The following is a 23,738-nucleotide window of genomic DNA, read 5'->3' on the forward strand; positions in this document are numbered from 1 at the left end:
CAGAACAATGAAGTTATTTTTCTTGGTTTGCTAAAGAAATGTGGCTCTTATTAATCTTTTCCGCTGAGGCAGTCAATTTATTTGAAACGAAGTGTTTAATTCCACACTATTGGCTAGTTTCAGCCGTTCGCTGCGTTTAAAGTGCACGTTTTCATCTTCTAGCACATATGGCATTATGCCATAATAAAGGACCAAACATAGGATAATACAGTACAGGTGCTCCAAGAAAATTTACATCCGAATCTGGACATACGAAAGTGCATTTTAAGCCGAATTATGCGTTTTAGTGTTTTTCACGAAATTCCGCTCTTGGAATACCCTTTAATGTCTTGTTTCTTTTGACACAAAATAAGATCTTCTAATGTTTTACACGTATGAACATATGGGCTTCCTGCGTCGTCGTAGCTGCACGAGCGCATTGACGCCTGTTACCTGGCGCTCTCTGGCAACTGCTGAAACGAACCTGTTTCTAACAGGTTGCGGGAAAATATTGTGAATGGTTGTTTGAAAAGCATTACTTTCAAAGTAAATTTCCTTTTATGCAATATGAACTATGTGCATGTATGTTGAATTTCATAAATCACAGAGTGTTTGACTCTCATTTAAAAATAAACTCTTTGAGGACGACCATTAGAAGAATTTAGAGCCCAGACGATCAGACATTTCTGTCATTATTAAAAATTGTACTGGCACATTTGTGTGATGTATCTTAATGTGTAAAATGCGCAAAAAAGATCAACGTTATATTTGAAAGCTTAGCTTTCTGACAGCTTATTAATCTTAGAGACTAATATTATATGTAAAAGCTTTTCTTTTCTTGTAGCAACATTATTTATATTAATTTAAACTATTAACTTTCCCTGTTTGTGTGTTCGCACTACTTAACAGTGATGTTGCCATTGGCTGACTTCACCACATGTCCTATGCTCTGAATATCGGTTGGCAGGATCATGTGACGTGAGCTATGATTAGCTTACAAAAGCACATCGCAATCTCAATTTCAATGCTTCGGAAAGTATTATGTGGTGTTGTAACATGAAAATATGCAGTGTACATGTTGCTGCACATCCAAGATCTTTCCAAAACTTGTTGTTTCCCTGAGTTTCGTTTTCTAAATTGCCAGGAAATTCTACGCCAGTGTATAAAACCATAACCATTCAAAGTATTGATAAGTTTTACAGTTCCGAGGAAAGGTATACTGTCACTTAACCTGGAAAAAGTGTATTTTCACCCAGGAGAAAGTGTATTTTAAACTAGGAAATTTGGGAATTTTTTTCCTTGTCCATGTATACACCCTGGTCTTTCTCCTTTGAGGTCTCTACAGTTTTCAACAGGCTTGATTTTCTCTCCGTTCAGTAGCAGTGTTATTTAATACAGCAATGACTAAGATTTTGTCTACACTGCTGTGTTCTACCTGATGATTCCTTGAGAGGCAGTCAGTGTCCTTATGATTGCGTCTGTATGTGTACACCACTGTGATGTATTCCTGTAGCCTCAGTGCCCATCTTGCCAGCCAGTCCCACAGATCTTTCAGGCTAGTCATCCAAAAGAGAGAATGGTGGTCTGTCACAACAGGGAATGGTTTGGCAAATAAATGTGACTGGAGTTTGTTGGTGGCCTATACATCTGTAAGGCACATTTCTCGGTTGTAGAGCAGTTTATCTCACTTGGAGAGCATAATATATCACCTTTTCAGCACCTTCCTTAATTTGCACTAGAACTGCACCTATCCCATAATCGCTAGTGTCTGAGTCAGGTTCTGTTTCTGCATTCTTGTCATACAATGTATGAAATGCAGACAGATTTTAGCCTCTCTGTAAGGACCTGTACCTCATTCTAGGAAAATTAGGTGGTTCACTGCAGTAGTTCTTCCAAGAGGCTTGTCGTGGTACAGAAGTCCTTTACGAATCGCCAGTAGTAAAAGCACATTATGAGAAAATGTTCACATCACAAATGTGTTGAGGAGTGAGAAAATCTTACTGTTTGTGTTCTGGTTTTGTGTCCGTGTAGGCAACTACTTCTGCATTGCTTACTTGGAGCCTTGGTGATGTAAATGTTTTGAAGCACATAGTGTTCTACCAGCCAGTGTTAAGTCATAACCACTCTCAAGTCCAAATCCAAAAACAGAGTTGTTAATGAAATACTGCACTTAGCACTTGGATGTTTTATACGAACACCAGTGTAAAGCCAGAACAGATCTGATCTCCTGGACAGTGTGTGCAGCTGTTTTTATTAATATTGAATACTCGAGAATATACTAACATGACAAACATAACTTTCCAGAAATGGTAAATTAAAAATAACAAATAATTGCTGGTGATCGGGTTTGAATTGACGACCCACAACATTCCACCCAGGAATATTAACTACTATGTCACATTGCATGCACTGCAGCTGGGGAAATATTTTTAATTGCAGAAAAAAATGGTGAAAATATATAAAATAGCATTCAAAGCCATGAAAGTAACCTGAGTAACAGTATAGTGGGGGGGGGGGGTAGAGAGAGAGAGAGAGAGCACACGCACATATATATTTTAACGTGCTGGCTGCAGCAGAGCCTCATGTATAATGGCGTGTGCCTGGTGTGGTCTGGCAGTGAAACATCCATCACTAAGTGTGCAGCGGTGAACATGTTAAACCACTTTATCAGTTTTGATAGTACATTTTATTTACAGTTAAGTTTAATAATTCTGTGCTGCAAAATGTTTTGATGCCACCACTGGGATCATGTCTGAGTTTGTATTATTGTTTTACCCATTTTGTTGTGGATATTCATTTTTTAAACTATTGACGATTGCTTTCATTGTGAGATTGAAAGTTTTTGTGTATTTCTGTTTCATACAGGCATTGGATGTTGTAATGAGACATTTGCCTTCCATGACTTACACACCAGTTGGCCGTTCATTTTTCTCATCTCCTGATGGGTATTATCATCCTTTAGGTGGAGGTCGTGAGGTGTGGTTTGGATTTCATCAGTCAGTACGTCCATCTCAGTGGAAAATGATGCTCAATATTGATGGTAATTACTATGCCTACATTTTGTGTTCTATTTTCCAGAACGTGCGATGTGTATTATGGACTCTGTTGTGAATATCAGTGTAATTTTATAATTCTTTTACTTTATTTTTTTGTAAATTTTACTTCTTTGCTGACAAAGGACGCTGTTGCTTTGTACTAACTCCTGTGTTATGTAAGGGGACAGCAGCTTAAGTGCTGCCAGGCTAAAATTAACCATAGTAATTATTTTAGCATTAACAAAAATAAACTTTAAATGAAAATAAGTGGTGATCGCAGTGATCATTTTGTAGTATATTAAAACTTAGCAGTCCGTTTGCACAGACTTTCTGCATTTTCTAAAGATAACTTTGGAGCAACATCTTGGAGAAGGACAATTTATAACAAAACATTGAAGTGTTCAAATCAACTCTGACTGTTGCTTTATTTTTCATTTTTAGTCCTCAGCAGGATTTTATTTGTAAAAATATTGACTGCTGTAGTAAAGCCATGAAACACAAACAGTTTCTGATTTTAAAAAACCCGAGGTAGAAAATTGGCTGCAGTCTTATCTGTACCTCTTAAGTATTATGTGTTGTGTTAATGCAGTTAATAAGCCCTGGGATGTAAGAGAAGTGACAGTAGCTGCATGTTGATTCCCCATGTGTGTGTTGCTTGAATATTCACTTAAATGTCATAAAAGTTGCTTTATAGTTTTGAACCTAGTTGAAGTAATAAAAGAGGAATCACATTACATATGATACAGACACTCAGAGCAAATAACTTCAGATATATGAACTATACTTTGAAATAAATTACAGGATGGAAAATACAAGCTAAAACGTAAGGAGGAGCAATCACTCGTGTACATATGAACAGTGGGTTGCGCATGGGCAAACACACACAAAGATCTGAAAATAGCACTAGCTTTGTCTTATTGTTCAAAAAGAAGAAAGTTTCGTCTCCTGCCCCCCCCCTCCCTCTCTCTCTCTCTCTCTCTCTCTCTCTCTCTCTCTCGCTCTCTCGCTCTGTCTCTAAACACACACACACACACACACACACACACACACACACTATGAATTGACTGAACATAAACAATTCCTGAGTGTTACCAAATTTCGGATGAAAACAACTGTATGCAGTTTCCATGAAAGTAATCGTATCTGCCAGTTACTGTATGAGAAATTCGAAAGGAAGGGCTGCATTGATGAGGTAGGTGACTGCAAAGAAAATCATTGTGGTGCATCAGAATAGATTTGGTAGTGAGGATGACTTGAATTTAAATACAACTGTTATGTGGGAAATTCTGTCAGAATGTAAATAATGTAGGAGTTAGGTAACAGCTCACTGCATAGTATAGACATTAATTTTTGACTGATCTGACTCCAATCTCCACTAACCCTAGGTACACAAACCCAATTCTCCACAATTTTCCCTTCCTCTCTTCTTTCACCCCCTCCCAGTCTGCCCACCTAAGTCATTGTGCTGTGCATGAACTTGTCAGTTCCAGTGCCTGTGTGTTGCATTCCAGTCCTGTATACCTGCTGCCTCTCCCTCCTGCCTTCCTTTCTTATGCACCTGCTGTCTCTCCCTGAGTCTTCAGCCACCCTTCCCCAAGTATCACTCCCTTCTCCCTTCACCCACTCCACACAACCCTTTGTCTACCTGCCAAACGCAGTCCTGCATTATGTATTCAGCCAGCGCAGTGTGGCATAGAGGCGTGCGCTCGCGCGTGTGTGTGTGTGTGTGTGTGTGTGTGTGTGTGTGTTGGGGGTTATGCCTCATTATTGTGGCTAAAAACTTGAATATGTGTTCTGACTGCCTCATCAGAAAATGAGCTTGAAAATTTCATGGAAATAAATAAATATTTCATAAGTGATTGTTGGCAGTTATCTGTATTTATGTTCAAACAATGTAAACTCTATAGTCTTCTACAGCGTTCCTAATAGATAACCTTAATGAGGGTTACTTTTTGGTTGAATAACCAGTGGTTGTCATGGCTTTATGAGCATTCATATAACAACCATCTGAAAAATGCTCCTTTCGAAGTGCAAAAAAGGTGAATATGCTCCTCGTTAAGATTCTGACTGAAAAATGGGTAACCAGCAGCCACAATATTCATTCCACCTCCCTCACAAAAAATTTTGGCGTGCGAACATATTCATGCTCTTTAACACAGAACATTCTTAATCCTTTCACACAGTCTCTCTTTGCGGTGAAGCCTTCATATTCACCGTCTCCCTCTCAAGGCCACTGTCTTTCTACCACTGTTTCCATTTTCTCCCATTGGTACTTAACTCCTGTCTGTCTCTCCCACTATTGCTCTCTTTAGTCCCTTTTGCTCTCCCTCTACCTTATCACATGTCTACATCTCTGCCACTTTCACTGTGTCCCTGCTCCACTGCCACTATCTTTGCTCCTTCTTTTTCTCTCCCAATATCACTGTCTCTTTATTTCTTGCTTACAGTCTACCGTCTTCAACTACCATTGTCTGCACCCCGCACACATCTTTGGTGATGGTTTGCTAGGGGTTTTGACCCCGAGATTGGGGTACTTTGACACATGGGTATAGGGAATGCGAGAAAGTGGGCAAATGTTTTCATGTTAAAGTTCACCGCTCGGGGGAAGGTGTGGTGGTGGTGGTGGTGGTCATCTAGAGTGCCCCCCACCCCTCCCTGCACTCCCAAGCCTGTATATAATATCCACTCATCTCTCTTCTTCATTGACATTGTCTCCTCTCTCTGTTGCTCCATTTGTTGCGATCTCCACCCATCCCTCTTTCTCTTTCACTGCCAATTTCTCACTCCCACTATCACTGTCTCCTCTCTCTTTCTCTCCATTTCTCTTTCTCAGCAGAAAAAAACATGGGTACTTGTACATTCCAGAATTTTTGATAAGGCTGGCGGTATGAGGATTAAAGCAGCTAGTTTCACACTTTTTTTATCAGAATATTTTTTGGGGGGGGGGGGCATATTTGCCTCCTCCTGTTCTGAAAGGAGCATTTATCAGCCAGTTTCTTTCTTTCTGTGTTGTAGCAGATTGTACTGCTTATGTAAGATGAATTCTGTAGGTCAGTAAATTTTTACAGTTTATTTGTATATTTTGACACACATAAACAATAAATAAGTATGCATAATATGGGTTAACACAAAATCATCTCCCATCCAATGCAAGTTTACTTCATGCCACTTTAAATAAAAATGCTCAACATTTTTTGGCTGCATCCACAGTATACCATAAAAGTGATGATTGATTTGTAATTACAAAGAATTTCATATGACAAAATAATTTGTTGTAAGTCACTCACGCTGCTAAGTGGCACTGTCTAATAATTTCCAGGTCGAGACAGCCTGTTAGGTGTGAAGTGCCCATTATTCAGAGAGTGCATCATAAAGTTATGTTGGTGAAAAAATGCCAATTATAACATACTCCAGTGTCCTCAGATGCCTTGTGATGACCCCAGAATCCTTGTTCTGTGTCCACTACATCAGTTAAAACTACACTTATGCCTAAAATCAAGTACTACATGTGTATGGTAACTTCGAAACTCTGGATCTTGGTAACAGATAATAATACTGAAAAAACCTTCCTTGTGAACATCATCATAAGAATATGTGAATAGAAATATAGAAGTGACCATCCTCACAAATGATACTTTTGCTACCCAAAAACATTTTTTTAGGCCTTTCTCAGGAAATGCCAAAGAAGAAGTGATGCTTTTATAAGCCACCTAAGGCCTATCTTCGACCACAGCTAATGCAAAAGAACCAACTGATGTGCTCAATTTGCCTGGGTTGGAGGGAGTGTGTAACATGTAAATTTTGACCCTGTACTGTGGGATAGCTGCAGTAGGCCCAGAATGAAATTCTCACTATGTAGCAGTGTGTGCACTGATCTGAAACGTCTTGGCAGATTAAAACTCTGTGCCGAACCAAAACTCGAACTAGGGGCATGGCCTTTGCTGTTCACAGGCAGGTACTCTACTGACTGAGCTACCCAAGCTGAGTCGGCACAAGTTCTGGAAACCAGGGAATATCTGGTAATTTCAAACACATCAGTGAAATCAGGGAAATTTGAAAAAAAAACACTGAAATAATCTCGCTTTTGTCTCAGTAGATGAACGGGTTTGTTTACTGAGGTGTTGTGCATCATCGCTGGGTGAGGGGCGGGGGTGGGGGTTGCAATGAGTATGTGTGCCACTTCCCTACTCCTTCATTCCTACTGCTTCTCCCCTTCGTCTCCTTAGAGTGCAATCAGTGCTGTCACCACTTCTTGCTAGCCTAGCAACTGCGACGAGAGGCAGAGAGGCATGAGGGGTGATTTGTTTGGATCCGATTCTGAGAGACTGTACACCCAGAAGCCAGAGACGGCAGTCATGTGTGCATGAGTTGTGTCTGAGTGATTGTGTGTGTGTGCTCTCATTTTTTGACAATAGCTATGGCTGAAAATTTAGTTGTGAGAGTGTGATTGTCTTTTCTACGTGCCTGTCTGTGGTCCAGCAATCATCTTTACTGTGAGTTGCTACATTTCCTCATTGTTATTGATTCTCAGAGTATTTGAATAAGTTATCTGTTGCATGGATTGATCGCCATGGTCTCATTTCATCAACATGCTGTTTGTGGCTCGTGAATAAGTGGATTTCCACAACAGGCCAAAACTGGAGGCCGTTTCTGTGGGTATCTGTAATGGATCGGGCCTGCCGATCTGAAGCCATTCGATTCACACTAATGTGCAGGCATGTGTATGGTGTAATGCAGTGGACTTTCATGGTTTATCCAAGGACCCAGGACTGCAGTGCTCCTCAGCAGGCCAGACACCATGGGTGATGGATAACAGGAATTGCGACTGTCTCACCATGAGTATGTTGTACAGTGTGGCATTTTATAAACATTTTATTTGTTCTAGTACAGTTTGACACTTCGAAAGTAGTTTATATGTTGGAAAGTATGGACAATAATAATAAGAAAATTGTGTCAGTTGCTAGTAGTTTGGACACTGTGTGCTTACATATTTCTCAAAAGAGAAATCATACAATACCTGTAAAATAACAGAAATTACACAGTGGATATAACTGACAATAAAGAACATAGTAGAACCAACATTTTGTAGGTGGTCACCTATAGGGTTGGTTTACACAATTCTTCCCCGCCTTATACACTTCTTTCAAGTGGCCTACCTTTTCTGAGGTTATTTCTGAAATCAGTGAAGGTGTTTTAAATCTGTCTTTCGACTCTAAGGAAGTGTGTGTTTTTGTCACCAAATGGGTTTTGTTTTATTGAAATAAAATAGCATCAGTGGTCTTAATAGGACACATACACCATTTGGCTTGCTTTCTCCATCTAAAAACAGCTCATTACGAAAGATGTTGATGTTAATACTTAAAATTTTTGCTCACAACAGGAAACGCTATCTGCTTAAAGTTTTTTAGATATTTCCTCATTTGCACTATTGTTTCTTGTACCGTAGCTGCAGAGACAGGTTGTCAACTTATGTTTTAACTTACCCTTGAGATCTCAACATTTGTCAGGGAAAAATGCTAAAATCTGTCTGGAACTCAGGGAAATATCATAGAATTTCACTTGGGGAAACTTTTGGCCACCCTGCTAAGCACGATTCATGACATGTCCTCACAGCTTTACTTCCATCAGTACCTCATCTCCTACCTTCCAAACTTCACAAAAGCTTTCTGCGAAACTTGTAGGACTAGCACTCCTGCAAGAAAGGATATTCCAGAGACATGGCTTTGCCACAACCTGCGAAATCCCCACAGGGGGCTTGCTTCTCTTTGGTAGGTTCGTGCTTGGCTACCATGGGGCCCCAGCCTCTGCAACGTTTTTCCCCTTCCGTGTTGCATGTATACGCTATTGCTATTCTTTTTCCCCTCCCTTGGGGAACATGTCTAGAAGGTAATTGGGAAAGTTCCGTATTGTCTGTTGCTGATGTAAGAACAGTCTCACCTTTGTTTTTCTTCCCTTTTCCTTTCTTTGTTTCCCTTCTCCTCTTGTTCCTCTGCTTCGGCGTTTGAGTTTCCTCTTTTTCTTCTTCTTCCTCTGTGTGCTCCTGAAGGCCGGTCGATGCCTCTGATGCATAATAGGTGACTGGGTAATGCGTAGTTCCTGGCCCCAGGTTGACAGGCCAGGCTCAGGGAGGGGCGATTGCCTGAGCTGCAATCTTCCCAAATTGCCGATTGGTCACTCTATCAGATGTTCGGGAAGTGTGACCCGAGGTCTGAACAATCACCTAAGGCAGGTGCGCCCCCTTGTGAAGGGAGCCCCCAGTTGGAAGGAGTGCATCATCGGAAATGCTGGAAATCATGGGGGATTTTCTCACACTGAGTCAATCATCTTCCCAATCAACGTCTACGAAATGTAAATGTATTGAGGCTAATGATTTGGAGACCCATCCTGCAGCACCACGGTTCCTCGTGGTCTCACATACTAAAGATGATCAGTCCTTCGCCACAGTAAATCCATTTATTATTCACAAAGGTGTTGATGCAATTGCAAGCCCTGTGAAATCCTGCTCTCGTTTATAGAACGACACTTTGCTTTTGGAGACTGCTTCTGATTCTCAAGCACAACAACTGCTTGCTGCCTCGTTTGTCCACAGCTATGGTGTCATTTACACCAGGCTGCTTGATGGTCTAACCAAGGCCGAAATCCAATCTCTGATCAGGGTGTTTTTGCTGTCCATCGTGTTATGAAAAAGATAAGATTCCTCCTTAGTGCCCACATGCACTGTTTTCTTCACCTTTGATAGAGTGGTGCTGCTGTCCAAGATCAAAGCACGCTATGAATCTATCACAGTCCAGTCGTACATTCCGAACCCAATGTGCTGCTACCAGTGTCATCATTTCAACCACACTAGAACGTTTTGTCGACACCCAGCCAAATGTGTAATCTGTGGTAGGGATGCACCCGAGGGCGATTATCTGCCTTCTTCTCCCCGCTGTGTCAACTGCAATGGCGGCCATGCCGCCGCCTCTCAGGGTTTTCCCTTGTATCTTGATGAGCAGGCTGTCAAAGAGATTTGGATAAAGGAAAAAGTGCATTACCCAGTAGCTCACAAGTTACTGGATAGTCGCAAACCCTGTGTTCTCCCGTCTGGCACCTATAGTTCTGTTCTTGTTACCCCCTGCCCCATGAAGGACATGGCCATGCAGACATGCGACTTCAAATTTGGCTCTGAGGTTGTGAAATCACCCAGTGTCAAGGTAGCATCGCCATCCCCCCATCCCACTGTGTAGCAAACTGTCAAACTCTCGCCTCAAGGGGCGAAGCCACCAGCAGGCAGGAAAGGACAGAAGGAGTACTCCCATGAAGACTTCCTCTGTCCCTCCAGCCAAACAACACCCCAGTCTTCCTCTAACCGGAAAGGTTCGAAGAAGTCCACCAAAGCCAAATGGTCTTCTCCTTCGCCAACTCGAAGATCCTTTTTGACGGTGTCGCCATGTGGTACCTTAGCTTGTCCGGCCTTTGTCTTGCCGGACTCCATGGAACAACCGCACAAGCAAGCCGATGCTTCTGTGGACCCCATGGGGCAGGATCCTCCTGCTTCTGTGCCCTGTAGTAGCGACTCTACACCAGCTGTCACTCGGCGGCTGCCGAGTTGACACCCCTACATCTCCTCCTCTTCATGATTGTCCTCCAATGGAACATTCGTGGCCGTCGGTCCCACAAAAAGGATTTACGGCTGCTTTTAGCATCGCAGCATCTCCTTGTACACTGCCTTCAGGAAACAGAATTGCGTCCTCATGACCATTTTGAGTTTTCACATTACTTACCAATTCGATTTGACCTTCCCCCTGAGATTGGCATTCCATCTCATGCGGCTGTCATGCTGTTCATTCATGGTGACCCATCTCCGTGACTACCCATTTTCAAGCTATTGCAGTTTGCCTTTTCTTTCCCTGCCTGACTTTTGGCCTCTACCATATATGTACCTCCGTCATTCAGTGTCACTGGGGCAGACTTCCTTCAGCTTATTTGGCAGCTACCTCCCCCCATTTTTGCTACTCAGTGACTTTAATGTGCATCATCCCCTTTGGGGTTTTCCCAGGTCTTGTCAGAGAGGTGCCCTCTTGGCTGACCTTAACCAACTTAACCTCTTTGCCTTAACACTGGAGCACCCACTTTCCTTTCCAACTCCTCGCACACCTATTCCCATTTGGACCTATCCTTTTGCACTGCTGAGCTTCCCCATCGTCTCGAGTGGTCCGTTCTTTCTGACACCTACTCGAGCGACCATTTCCCATGTGCTCTCCATTTGCTGATTCATACCCCAACCATGTGCAAGCCCAAATGGCAGCTTACTAAGGCTGACTGGCAGCTTTACTCCTCCATGGCGACCTTTGAAGAACAAGATTTCTCCAGTTGTGATGACCAGGTGGACTATCTCACCATCATCATCCTTACTGCTGTAGAACATTCCATTCCTCGCAGTTCCTCTTTACCACGTTGTGTCCCAGTTCCTGGGTGGACTGAGGCATGCCACAATGCAATTTGCGCACGGAGACGTGCTCTCCGCATTTTTAACCATCATCCTACGATGGCAGACTGCATTCATTTAAACAGATGCGTGCAAGGTGTCGTTGCGTTCTTCGGGATAAAAAATGAGCTAGCTGGATTCCAGTCACCAGTTCTTTTAACAGTTCTACCCCCTCCCTCTGTCGTGTGGGCAGACCTCCGACGGCTCTCTGGGACCAAGATCCATTCCCCCATTTCCGGCCTCATAGTAGCAGGCAATGTTATTGTGGACCCTATTGCTATCTCCAGCACCTTGGGCCACCATTTTGTGGAAGTTTCGAGCTCTTCCCACTATCACCCTCCCTTCCTCCATCAGAAATGAGTGGAGGAGGCTAGGGCGATATCCTTCTCTTCTCTGAATCGTGAGTGCTACTATGCCGCCTTTACAATGAGGGAGCTCGATCATGCTCTCAGTTTGTTCCGATCCTCCGTCCCAGGGCCGGACGCCATCCACATTCAGATATTGCAGCACCTTTTACTTTCGGGCAAGTACTTTCTGCTTAACATGTACAACCGCATCTGGGCAGAGGGCACATTTCCCGGACGCTGGCGTGAAGCCACCGTCATACCCATACCTAAGCCCGGTAAGGACAAAATCCTTCCTTCTGCCAAAGCGTGCGCGAGTAATGAGTGGTTGGGCAAATGTCTGTAAGGTACAATACATATGTAGAATTGTGGACAGTTGGGAATGTGAGTCTCACGGGAAGCGTGCAAGGGATAAGTCCCTGCAGTCGCGCTATTCGTCTGTGTCCTTGGCGGCTCAGATGGATAGAGCGTCTGCCATGTAAGCAGGAGATCCCGGGTTCGAGTCCCGGTCGGGGCACACATTTTCAGCTGTCCACATCGAGGTATATCAACAACACCTGTCGGCAGCTGAGGTTTGTCAGTCAGTCATTGTTTATTTTTACTTGGCCGCATATTGCGCACTGCCTTTTTAGCCATCGTCATTTGCTAAGTGGCCCTTCCCCACCACTTTGTACACATTGCACTCAAGTCCACTACTTCCTGATGGAATGTTCCCGTTTGGGTTTGCTGTCTGGATTATCGGCTGTTTTAGCAAATGATGTGCGGGCTGTCGACCGCATCTTACTTTTTATCCACCAAAGCAATATGGTGAAGACCATTTAATTTTTAGTTTTGAACCTTCATTTCTGTATGGTGTCTTTTTTAGCTCTTTTTCCACTTGCCTGTTTTTAGCTGCCGTCTATTACGTCTTTTTTAAACTCCTCTCTGTCTTCGTGTTCTATAGTTTTGACTTTCGTGCATGTGACCCCAGTTCTTTTTGTGACCTAAAGAGAAACAAAACCAAACCAAACCTGTGAGATGTTTCTAGAGTGAAATTTTCACTGTGTGGTGTAGCTTCCAGCGAGGTGAAATTTCCGGGCATTTGTCAGCAATATCCTTTCTTCCAGGACTGCTAGTTCTGCAAGTATCATAGGGGAGCTTCTGTGAAGCTTCGGAGGTAGGAGATGAGGTACTGGCAGAAGTAAAGCTGTGAGGTAGGGATGTGAGTCGTGCTTGTGTAGCTCAGTGGCTAGAGCACTTGCCTGCAAAAGGCAAAGGTCCCATGTTCGAGTCTTAGTCCGGCACAGAATTTAATCTACCTAATGACTGTTCTTCGAAGAGGTGACTAGGCCAGAGGACATCCAAAACACGTGACCTCTTACCTGTGATCAGTAGAACTGGAGAAATGACCCGCTGAAAAATCACATTTTTGCATGTGGCCTTTTGGAACATGTTGGTGCAGTACACAGTCATGCATGGACTGATTGTATTGTATTATCAAAAATGTTGTTTCATGGAAAGAGGTCAAAGATTAGTGTGATTTCTATTCCACATAGAATGGCAGCATCATTTCTAGTGACCAGTTGAAGTGGCACAGTGATACAGGACTGGATTTGCATTTGGGAGGCTGGTACTTGAATACTTGTCTGGCCATCCAGATTTAGGTTTTTGTGGTTTCCCTAAACTGTCAATTGCAGGGAATATTCCTTTGGAAAGGGGGCAGTTTTCTTCACCATCCTTTTCAATCTTAGTGTGTGATGAGTGTATAATAATCTTGTAGACAATTGGATGTGAAACTTTTCTCCCTCTCTAACTGTAGGTTTAATTTGAGCAACGTTTTGGAGAAAGCCAAAGTATATTGCCTTCATTAGGACAATTTAAAATAAAGTAACTAATTTAATTTTCTGATTATAGCTTTATTTTTAATTGTAAAAATGGAATTTCTCAACCGAGGACTTCTGTGGCACATGAAAATTCCGGTGGAAGCACACGGTTTGTTTTAACAGGAGTTTCAGGAGGAATAGTAAATATTTTAGGAGGTGGTAGTATAGGCTAATTTGAATAAAACATGGCATGTAACATGGGTCCAATTTTTACTGTTTACAGATATACTCCTAATCAAGGAGTAAAGTTTTCATTTCACCTGTTGGCACTCCATTTGCTATGGGTTGATTTATCAGTTGTTATTTTTATTTTGAAGTTGTATGTGAATTTACATAATTAAATTTTTCAGTTTGATGGTGTTTGTGACTTGTTGCCCAATTTTATTGTCCTCTTTAAGCATGCCACACACGTTTACAAACACTGAGTATGTCAATATGGTATTTACATACCGGCTTTGTAATGGAAATGTGGCTGCTGCTTCTTGCAGAAATGGTAGACTTTCTTAACTGCAGAGTACCAAATTCAAGAGTTATCACTTGTGTTTACTGTAAATAGGGTGTGACTGGTATAGTGCCAGACAGTCATATGTCAGCTGGACATGTAAATGTGCAGTGTGTGGGTGGAGTATAAGGCATTATTCATTTTGTAGAACATAGTCCTACCACCAGCACACACACAATTTCTACTTGTATCAGTGTTGGACATTTTGTATGTGCAGCCTTCATCATTTACAGTGGATTCAACACTTTCAGGAATAAGACGAAGGTAGAGGTTGGAATTTAGTCATTGGCTAGTTTCAAATTGCCAAGTAATCCAGTTAATACAGTGTACTGATGAAGCCATTTTCAGTTTTGATGGTTCCAGTAACTCTCGTAACTCACTTTGATGGACCCATGAAAGTCCAGATGCTTTTTTGAACAGACATTTCCAAGACAGTTTCTCTATAACTGTGTAGTGTGTTAGGAAGACAATCAGTTGGTTAGGCCTGTTGTCGTACCACATTGTCTTACAGATCGCTCTTACCTAGACTGTCTTGAAAATGAGTTTCCAGCATTATTGAAAAAGGTTTGACTAAAAGGATGGTACGTTCTTCCAAAATGATGAAGCAACAGTGCATTCTAATTGTCACATGAAACATTATCCAAACCTAATACTTCCTGGAAGATTGATTGGAAGAAAAGGACACATTTCTTGGCCACCAGTTTCTGCAGAGCTTACCCTGTTAGTATTTTGGATAAAAAGTTCTTGGTTTACTTGTTGCATTAGGGTTGTGATTTTATCAGAATTTGATGCAATAAGAAAACCAAGAGCTTTTTATCCATGGACTCCATCATGAAAGACTCTGTAGCTATACTTTTAAATTTTTTCCCTGAGCAGATGGCTGAAAGGCAAAGTCTACAAAGAAAAACTAAACACAATACACTAATTGATAGTTGTGATTATGAATAGTGCTGCTCCCATAAAAGACTGCTGAAATTATCTTCAGAAGAGTTACATGTGGTGCTGTCAAGACAGTTTGTGAAAGTGCATGGAAGCCAGATGTGGAATTTAGGAAAATGTTCTTTGAATTTAATCATTTGTCTGTGCTTGACACATTTGGGGAGGTTTTTTTTCGTATTGTATTCTTAACAGTTGTATTGCTGTAACCAGTAAAAATCAAGCACATTATGGAATTTTTCATTCAGATTAGTCTATCCACTACTTCCTGGAATATTTACTGTTCCTCCTGGCTGGGGCAGCTGAATATGCTAGAAATTCTGATTGCTGCTAGTGGATTACTCGTGAGACGGTAGTAATTCAGTACCTGCAAGAAATGTACTTCGGCAGTGGCGAATGAGATAAGATCCTCTTCTCCTGCTACATCTTTTCCTGCCTAATGCAAGGTTGACATTTCTGTCAAGTTTCTTTCACTTTATCTGGTGGTCCAAGTTGCACTCCGTCAGTTATTTTTCCCCTCTGATCCTCTAGAATGCAGTCCATACACCTGTTTTTAGGGCTTCCTCTTTCCCTGGCACCTTTCACTGCCATATCTATCAGTCTCCTTGCAACATAACTTCAGTATCTTCTCGTGATATGTCCATTTCACTGGACTCTTCTGTCCTGCACTTGGACACTGTAACAACTTGTATGGTTCCTGGATTTTCCAATTTGTAATCCTCAACATCTACATCATGGCTGCATCTATCCTATTGCGCTAGTTCCTATTTATTTCCCGTCTCTGCACTATACAATAGTGCTAGCCTTACAACTGCCATATTTGCCTTCCCTTTGACTTTGATGTTTACCACTCCAGCCGACTTTAAAATAATTTTTAAACTGTTGTTTACTTTCAGTCCCAATTACACATTTTTATACCATATGATTAGTTTCAATCTGCCAGGATCTTCTTCAGATCTATGCAGTTGCATCAGCAACCAGTCATTCCTGTCACAGATTTGTATTCTAACGTGTAGTTCCAATACAGGCACAACAGGTTGCTGATGCTGCTAAAGAGATGTGAAGATGATCCAAGTCATGGTGTACAAAAATGTGCAACCAGTATAGAAAATAAATGGTATTTTTAAAAATTGTTTGACATTTATATCTTTGTCATAGAGGATTTGAGACATTATTTTCCAATTCTTCCATGCATCTTGCACTCTGTGCCCCTTCTTAAGATTCCAGAGTTCCAGGTGTAGGCTTCAGTTTATTGGTAGAACACTGGGGAAGTGCATCAGTCTATGAAGTAAATTGCTTACAAATCACTCACACAACCCATTCTAGAATATTGCTCAAGTGTGTGGTACCCATACCAAATAGGACTAACTGGGGATATTGAATGTATACAGAAAAGGGCAGCATGAATGGTTACAGGTTTGTTTGACCCATGAGAGAGTGTTACAGTCATGTTGAAGAAACTGAATTGGCAGGCTCTTGAAGATACGGAATATACTACAACCCCCTTGTATCACTCACAAAGGGACCATGAGGACAAGTTTAGAATTATTAAAGTGCGCACAGAGGCATTCAGACAACCATTCTTTTTGCTCTTTGTACGTGGATGGGACGGGAAGGAACCCTAATAACTGGTGCAATGGGATGTACCCTCTGCCATGCACTTCACGGTGGTTTGCAGTGTGAGATGTAGGTGTGGATGTACTTGCTACAGCTGATCCAAGATATTTGAAGTGATCTGTGCCCTTTAGACCCTCCCCATTCATTATGATTATGTTTCCTGGGCATAAATACTCTGTTTTGCGTTTGCTGATTTTAAGCTCTTATGAATAGCAATGAATGGCAAAATACCAGAAACAGATGGCACATTTCCAGGTTTATGCATTTGCCTTTGAGCTTGAGCTCAGCATGTTATTCAGCATTAAAAAAATCATCTGTCCTCAGGTCGCCTTAAAAGAAACCTAATTCAGAGTTCATCCCCTTGAACCAAATAACATTACACATCCTGCTTTCTTAGCCATTGAGCCTGTTATCTCAGAGTACAAATTAGACATTCCAAAATAATGGGCATTCAGTAAGGTAAAGCAGTCCTCAACCTCAAGGTTGGTTTGAATACCTCAGTGTTTTACTAGGCATGATACAGATTTAGGTGGTGTGTCCCTACTTTCCTATGACCTTTGAACTGAGTTAATCACTTACACTCAGGTAGCAAGTCATAGGATAGCAATATGCACATATACAGGTGGTGATAGTCTCCTGCACTGCACACAAAGTATAAAAGGGCGGTGGTTTGGCGTAGCTGTCATTTGCACTCAGGTGAGTCATGTGATAATGTTTCTGATGTGATTATGGCCAAATGACAAGAATTGACAGACTTTAAATATGAAATGAGAATTGGAGATAGATGCATGGGACATTGAGACTGTCTTGAATGACAAATTCAGGAAGTGTCTCTCACCACAGACAGTGCAGTAGCCTATGGCCTTTACTTCAAGACTGAGAGCAGCAGCATTTGGGTTGAGTTGTCTGTGCTAACAGATAAGCATCACTGCTTGAAATAACTGCAGAAACCAAAGTGGAATGTACGAGGAATGTACCCATTATGACAGTGCAGCGAAGTTTGGCGTTAGTTGGTGACAGCAGATGACCAACGTGATGCCATTGCTAACTGCATGACATCACCTGCAGCACCTCTCCTGGACCATATTGGTTGTACATAGATGACTGGAAAACTGTGACCTGGCCATATGAGTCCCAATTTCAATTGGTAAGAGTTGAATTGAATTGAATTTTATTTGCTCCTGTAAGATTACATTGTGTACAGTAAATGTACGTGTAATATAGGACATGTCAAAGTATTAACATTCTTTATCACTTATTTTTCTACACCTTTAGCTTACATTTTTACATCACTGATAATGAGTAACAATATATACAAATTTAATGGCATAAGTATTCTGCAACACTGTAAAACTCTTTTTCAATGAGATAGTCTTTAAGTTTCTTTGCAAAGTCATTGTGAAGTACACTATCTTGCAGGTTTTTGGGCAGCCTCCTTAGTAGTCTGATGCCAGAGTACTGGGGTCCTTTTTCTAGCATTGCCAGTCGGTGGGGTATGCTCCGTACTTCATTCTTCCTTCTTGTATTGTGGGTGTGTACACTAGCATTTCTAATCCAGTCCTCACTACCTTTTGTGATATACATTATTGTTTTGTAAATATACAACAATGAAAAAGTTAAGATACCTAAATTCTTGAAACAGTTTCTGCACGTTTCAGAGGTCTTTCTTCTTAAAATGGTCCTAATTGCTTTTTTTTGTAATGTGAACACTTGTTTTGTCTCTTGTTTGTTTGAGTTTCCCCACACAGTCACTCCATACTGTAAGTATGGTTCGAAAAGTCCATGATACACTGTACACATAAGATTCTTGTCTGAATACTGTGATAGCTGCATCATTAAGAATATGACAGAGCTCAGTTTCTTACAGACATTATTAATATGTTTTTTCCATTTCAGTTCATTATCCACAAGAATACCTAAGAATCTAGCAGATTCTACTTCTTCCAGCCTTGTTCCATCAACCTCTAAATCCATGTCTACAGCCTTTTCCTTGTTTTTAAACACTGCATACATAGTCTTTTTTAGATTTATATCCAGTTCATTTTCCAACAGCCATTGAGCTGTGACATTTGCAGATATGTATGCTCTTCTCTCAAGCTGTTCCATATTTTGGTCACTATTTAGTATTGTCATATCATCAGCATACAATATTTTCATTTCTTCCTCCTCAACACCTATATCATTAACAAACACATTAAATAACAATGGCCCCATTACCGAACCCTGTGGCACTCCATATTTGATGGATTTGGTTTCTGATTGGTACGAGTTTCCTAATGATACATACTGCTTGCAGTTGCACAAGTATGATTTTATCCATTCACCTGGTTGCCCCCGAATGCCATAGTTGCTTAATTTTTGTATCAGCATTTCATGGTCAATGGTGTCAAATGCCTTTGAAAGATCCAGAAACATTGCAGAGACAACCTTTTTCTCATCTCAGGACTGTAAAATGTATTCTGTTAGACTGGCAATTGCTGATTCTGTAGATTTACCCTTTCTGAAACCCATGTTGTGAGGGTATGAGAATGTTATGTTTGTCCAAATAGTTAACTAATCTGGTATACATAAGCATTTCTAGGATTTTTGAGAAACCTGATATCAGTGAAACTGGTCTGTAGTTGTTGGGATCATCCTTACACCCTTTCTTGTACACTGGCACTACCTTCGTTATCTTCAGTTTTTCTGGAAAAATTTCATCTCTGAAAGAACAGTTTGTTATGTTCAGCAGTGGTGTTATTATCTCCTCACATACCAGCTTTATTACATGATTTGATATTTCATCATCACCAGCTGATTTCTTGGACTTCACTTCCTGTATAGTTTTCCGCAATTCATCCTCTGTGACTGGTCTTAAGAACATAGTACTGCGTGATCTTTTTGGTACCATAATACCCTTCTGTTTTTGACTATTTCTTTCCAATTTTAAGTTTTCTACTACACTGATATAGTTGTTATTAAGTATGTTTGCTATTTCCATACCATCTGTGCCCACTGTGTTGTCTATTTTAATTGACCTAATACCTTCTTCTTTGTTTGACCCATCTTTTTCCTTTCTTTCAGCATTGATTGCATTCCAAGCTGCCTTTGCCTTGTTTTTTGAGTTCGCTATAGTGGTGTCCATTGCTCTTGCTTTGGCTTCTCTTATTGTTTTTCTATACTTCTTTTTTAACATTTTATAGTTTTCAGCTTCGCCCATCCGTCTCACATCCTGAAGCTTCCTTCGCTGTTCTCGTATTTCACTGGTAATCCACTGTGTTTGATCTTGCTGCTTTTCTTGTCTCTTTACTTTGGGAAATGCTACATTAAAATGGTACTTAATTGTTGAAATAAATGCATCATATTTTTCATTTACACTCTGGGCCTGTAGGGTTTCATTCCAGGTTTCCTTACTTAACATTGTTCTAAAGATATTGATATTTTGTTCACTGATGATCCTAATTTCTTTGGTTGTTTGTTTTGGTTCTGATACTGTGTCATTACTTCTGCAAAAGCTGATTAGTTGTCCATGATGATCAGATATTTCTGTCTGAACTACATGTGACTCATAGTTACACATATTAGTAATTATGTTGTCAATAACTGTCTCACTTTGTGAAGTCACTCTTGTTGGTGCAGTTATTGTCACTTTCATGTTATGCTGTATTAACAATTCTTCGAAATCCTGTCTTATTTTTGTGTCTTTTTCCCATGTCAATGTTGAAGTCTCCACATATAATAAGATTTCTCTTCATATTCATTCTCAATAAGCTAGCAATTTTTTTTAGAAATATGCTAATATTGCCACATGGTGACCTGTACACACAAAACACTCTAAAATCCTCTGCCACTATACCAGTAACTTCAAAGCCTTTTTCTCTAGCTATGGGAAATTTAGCAGGTTCACTGTTTACATTCTTTGATAGAGTACCTGTTGTAATATATATACAGACTCCACCACCCTTATATTTAGATCTGCGGAAGTAACTAGCTAGTTTGTAGTCCTTTATTGCAACATTATGTATTTTACTTTCAGTTAGTCCATCTTCACTTATGCATAATATGTCTGGTCTTATTTCACTCAGGAGTACTTCTGCTTCTAATTTTTTGTTACCAAAGTACTGAATATTTTGATGAAGTATATTTATGTAATTTTTCTTTTGTTGGTTTACATGTTGTGAGCTGTATTCTGGGGCAAATTCTTTAGTACCGTCTTTTTTGTATGGTGCGTATATTTTTCTTTTCCAGCTGGAGTGTATGATTTTTCACCCCCTTCAGGCCATATTAGTTTCCCTTGCATCTAATGATTTTGCAGACATCTGCAAACATTCTGCTGAACGTTACAGACCCCAGTCTATTTAAATGCAAGCCATCCTTCGCTAGTGAGTTTTCACATAGGAATTTGTTTGGGTCTATAAAAATTGCCCCAAGACGATCACATTGTTCTTTAAGAGCACAGTTTATTTTGGCGATATGTTTTTCACTCACCGACCTTCTGTTTATGATTCCGCTAAGTATCAGACGAGATCCTGCATACATATTTCTTGCAGAACGAATCATGTTTCTTGTTTCGTTTGCCATTTCTTCCTCACTGTTGCTCCTTAACGAATTCGTTCCAACATGTATAAACACCCCTTTATAGTTATGTCTGGTTTCAGAATCTGGTTCTGTAGTATCTTGTCTTGCATTTACAATGTTTTTAAAATGTTTACCGAGTTGATGCGTTGTAATTCCAGGTCGTACGCCGATCTTGCAATTGGGGACAGCGATATTCTTCAGCAGCGAATCGCCAATTATTAAAAAGTCATTTTCCTTTTGTTGCGTATCTGTCGCCTTGTTTTTCCTTTTGCTGTATGTCACAACCTTCCATTTATATTTATCTTCCGGTTTTTGGCTTAATGAGTTTACCGAGACATCAACGGGAACACTTGAAATGTTGTTTTTAAAGTACGATCGGTCACTCGTATTTTCGCGATCTTCTTTCTTTTCCGTTTGTAGGCTTTTACACACACAGCATTTCTTTTCTTGTATTAATGTATCGTTTTTTTTCTTGATGGTCGAAAGTTCGGTTTTTAATGCCTCAATGTCACTTCGTAGTAACTTTATAATTTCGTTTTTTGTATCAACTGCACTTACCAGATCGGCCGTTTCGTCACGTAAACAACCGTGACATGTCCACGGAAAATCATCGCTGACGAACTTTAGATTTACTTTCGCGCACTTTTCGTGTAACCAGAAGTTGCATTTGATACACAGAATACCCTTCATCACACGCTTTTTACATTCTCTACGCGAAGAACTGTTCATTTTTTGCCTTTTTAGTGAGAGAGAAGCGTCACTACACTTTCCTATCGGCGCCATCTTCTAGATTCTAGGTATTGTTAGTGTGTGGTGCAGACCTTATGAAGCCATGGACCCAAGTTGTCAACAAGGCACTGTGGAAGCTGGTGGTGGCTCTATAACAGTGTGGATTGTATTTACATGGAATGGATTGGGTCGTCTGATGCAACTGAAGCAATCATTGACTGGAAATGGTTATGTTCGGCTACTTGGAGACCATCTGCAGCCATTCATGGATTTCATGTTCCCAAACAGCAATGTAATTTTTATGGACGACAATGCGCTGTACCACTGGGCCACAGTTATTCACGTCAGGTTTGAAGAACATTCTGGACAGTTCAAGCAAATTATTTGGCCACACAGATCGCCCGGCATAAATGGGACATAATCGAGAAGTCAGACTGTGCACAAAATACTGCACTTCAACACTTCTGCTATTATGGATGGCTATAGAGGCAGCATGGCACACTCAAGCCATTTGTCATGAGTATTGTATGAAGTATACTTAATTTAACTACTGATGCCTTATCAAGGCCACCTACCGAAGGCCTCAGTGATCCTGATGATTCATTGTCTGCCTCTGGGGCACCATTTTATCTATTTGCGGCTTTGTGCTGATGATGCTGGGTGCAGGCCCATGTTTGATTATGAAGGACCAGGATCGACAACAGGAGACATCAAGTATATAAGAAGCAGCCATAGAAAGATGCTCAGTCATCAGCACCAACTGAGGAGGACAACAAATAAACTTGCCTTGTGGACTACCTGACATCAGTTCAAAATAATTATGTACCATGGAAACCTAATACACATAACAGGGAGGATTTTGTTATAATATGATTGCCATTAAGTGGTTTTTCTAATAAAACGTAACAAACCAGTGTTGCTGCTGCTTAAGCAAACTCAAACATGTGTTAATTACTTGTGTGAAATACATATTATGCAACTGTGTTTTACCATGGTACCACTTTATGTTGACTGAAATAAAGTTTCTAAGTAACATTATTCGTTGTAAGAAGAATTAGTACTTTCCAAACTGTGGATCTCCAGTCATATTCTGAGATGAGCCAGGGATCTCTTTTGTTGTATGGCGAAATTTTTCCTTGATTTTGAAACTGATGAGGAGCCTAAAGCGTGGTGTTTTTTCATGTTTTCTCTTTCATGGTAGTCACCTGTTGATCTTAATCAAAACATGTGACTTACTGAATTATATTGGTGTTTAATAGATTTTGCTATGTCGATTTGTTTTTCATGACAATTTATAGCTCTTGAATAATGTCTGCCCTAAGAACAGCAAAGTACTGAAGCTTTGACCTTTGAGGTAGATAATACATCCTTAATTTTCTTATTATGTTATTAGTTGCAGTTGATATTATCTTGTTATTAAGTCAGTTTGTTTATTTGTGCTCATTTGGGTGAAGTGAAAATCCTGATATTTCACAATCACACTTTAAATTCAGCACACAGTAGATGTTAAATGGTTGCCAGAAGTTCATCTCCTGCTATTTGATTTTTTACATATATCCTGTACACTTCACATTCAGCATTATGTTACACCCAAAATTGAGAAATGGTGGGAAAGGCATTTCTGTACCGTAAAAGAAGTTACTCAAGCTACTTATTTGAAATTGAAAGGAAGTGCATAGAACCGTGTAAGTGTTCCTGGAAAGTTCTTAT

The 23,738-nt window shown here is 40.6% G+C and overlaps 1 protein-coding gene across 1 annotated transcript in view; it reads left to right on the top strand.

Annotated features, from left to right (window-relative positions):
• The window catches only part of LOC126251683 (protein argonaute-2), a 238,385-nt gene that overhangs the window by 76,494 nt on the left and 138,153 nt on the right, over nucleotides 1–23,738 (top strand). The window contains exon 5 of the mRNA XM_049952270.1: nucleotides 2,845–3,019. Within this exon, the coding sequence (XP_049808227.1) occupies nucleotides 2,845–3,019 (175 nt within the window). The remainder of the gene's footprint in view (nucleotides 1–2,844; nucleotides 3,020–23,738) is intronic.

The sequence above is a fragment of the Schistocerca nitens genome, chromosome 1 (genome assembly GCF_023898315.1).
Source record: "Schistocerca nitens isolate TAMUIC-IGC-003100 chromosome 1, iqSchNite1.1, whole genome shotgun sequence".
NCBI classification, from domain to species: Eukaryota; Metazoa; Arthropoda; class Insecta; order Orthoptera; family Acrididae; genus Schistocerca; species Schistocerca nitens.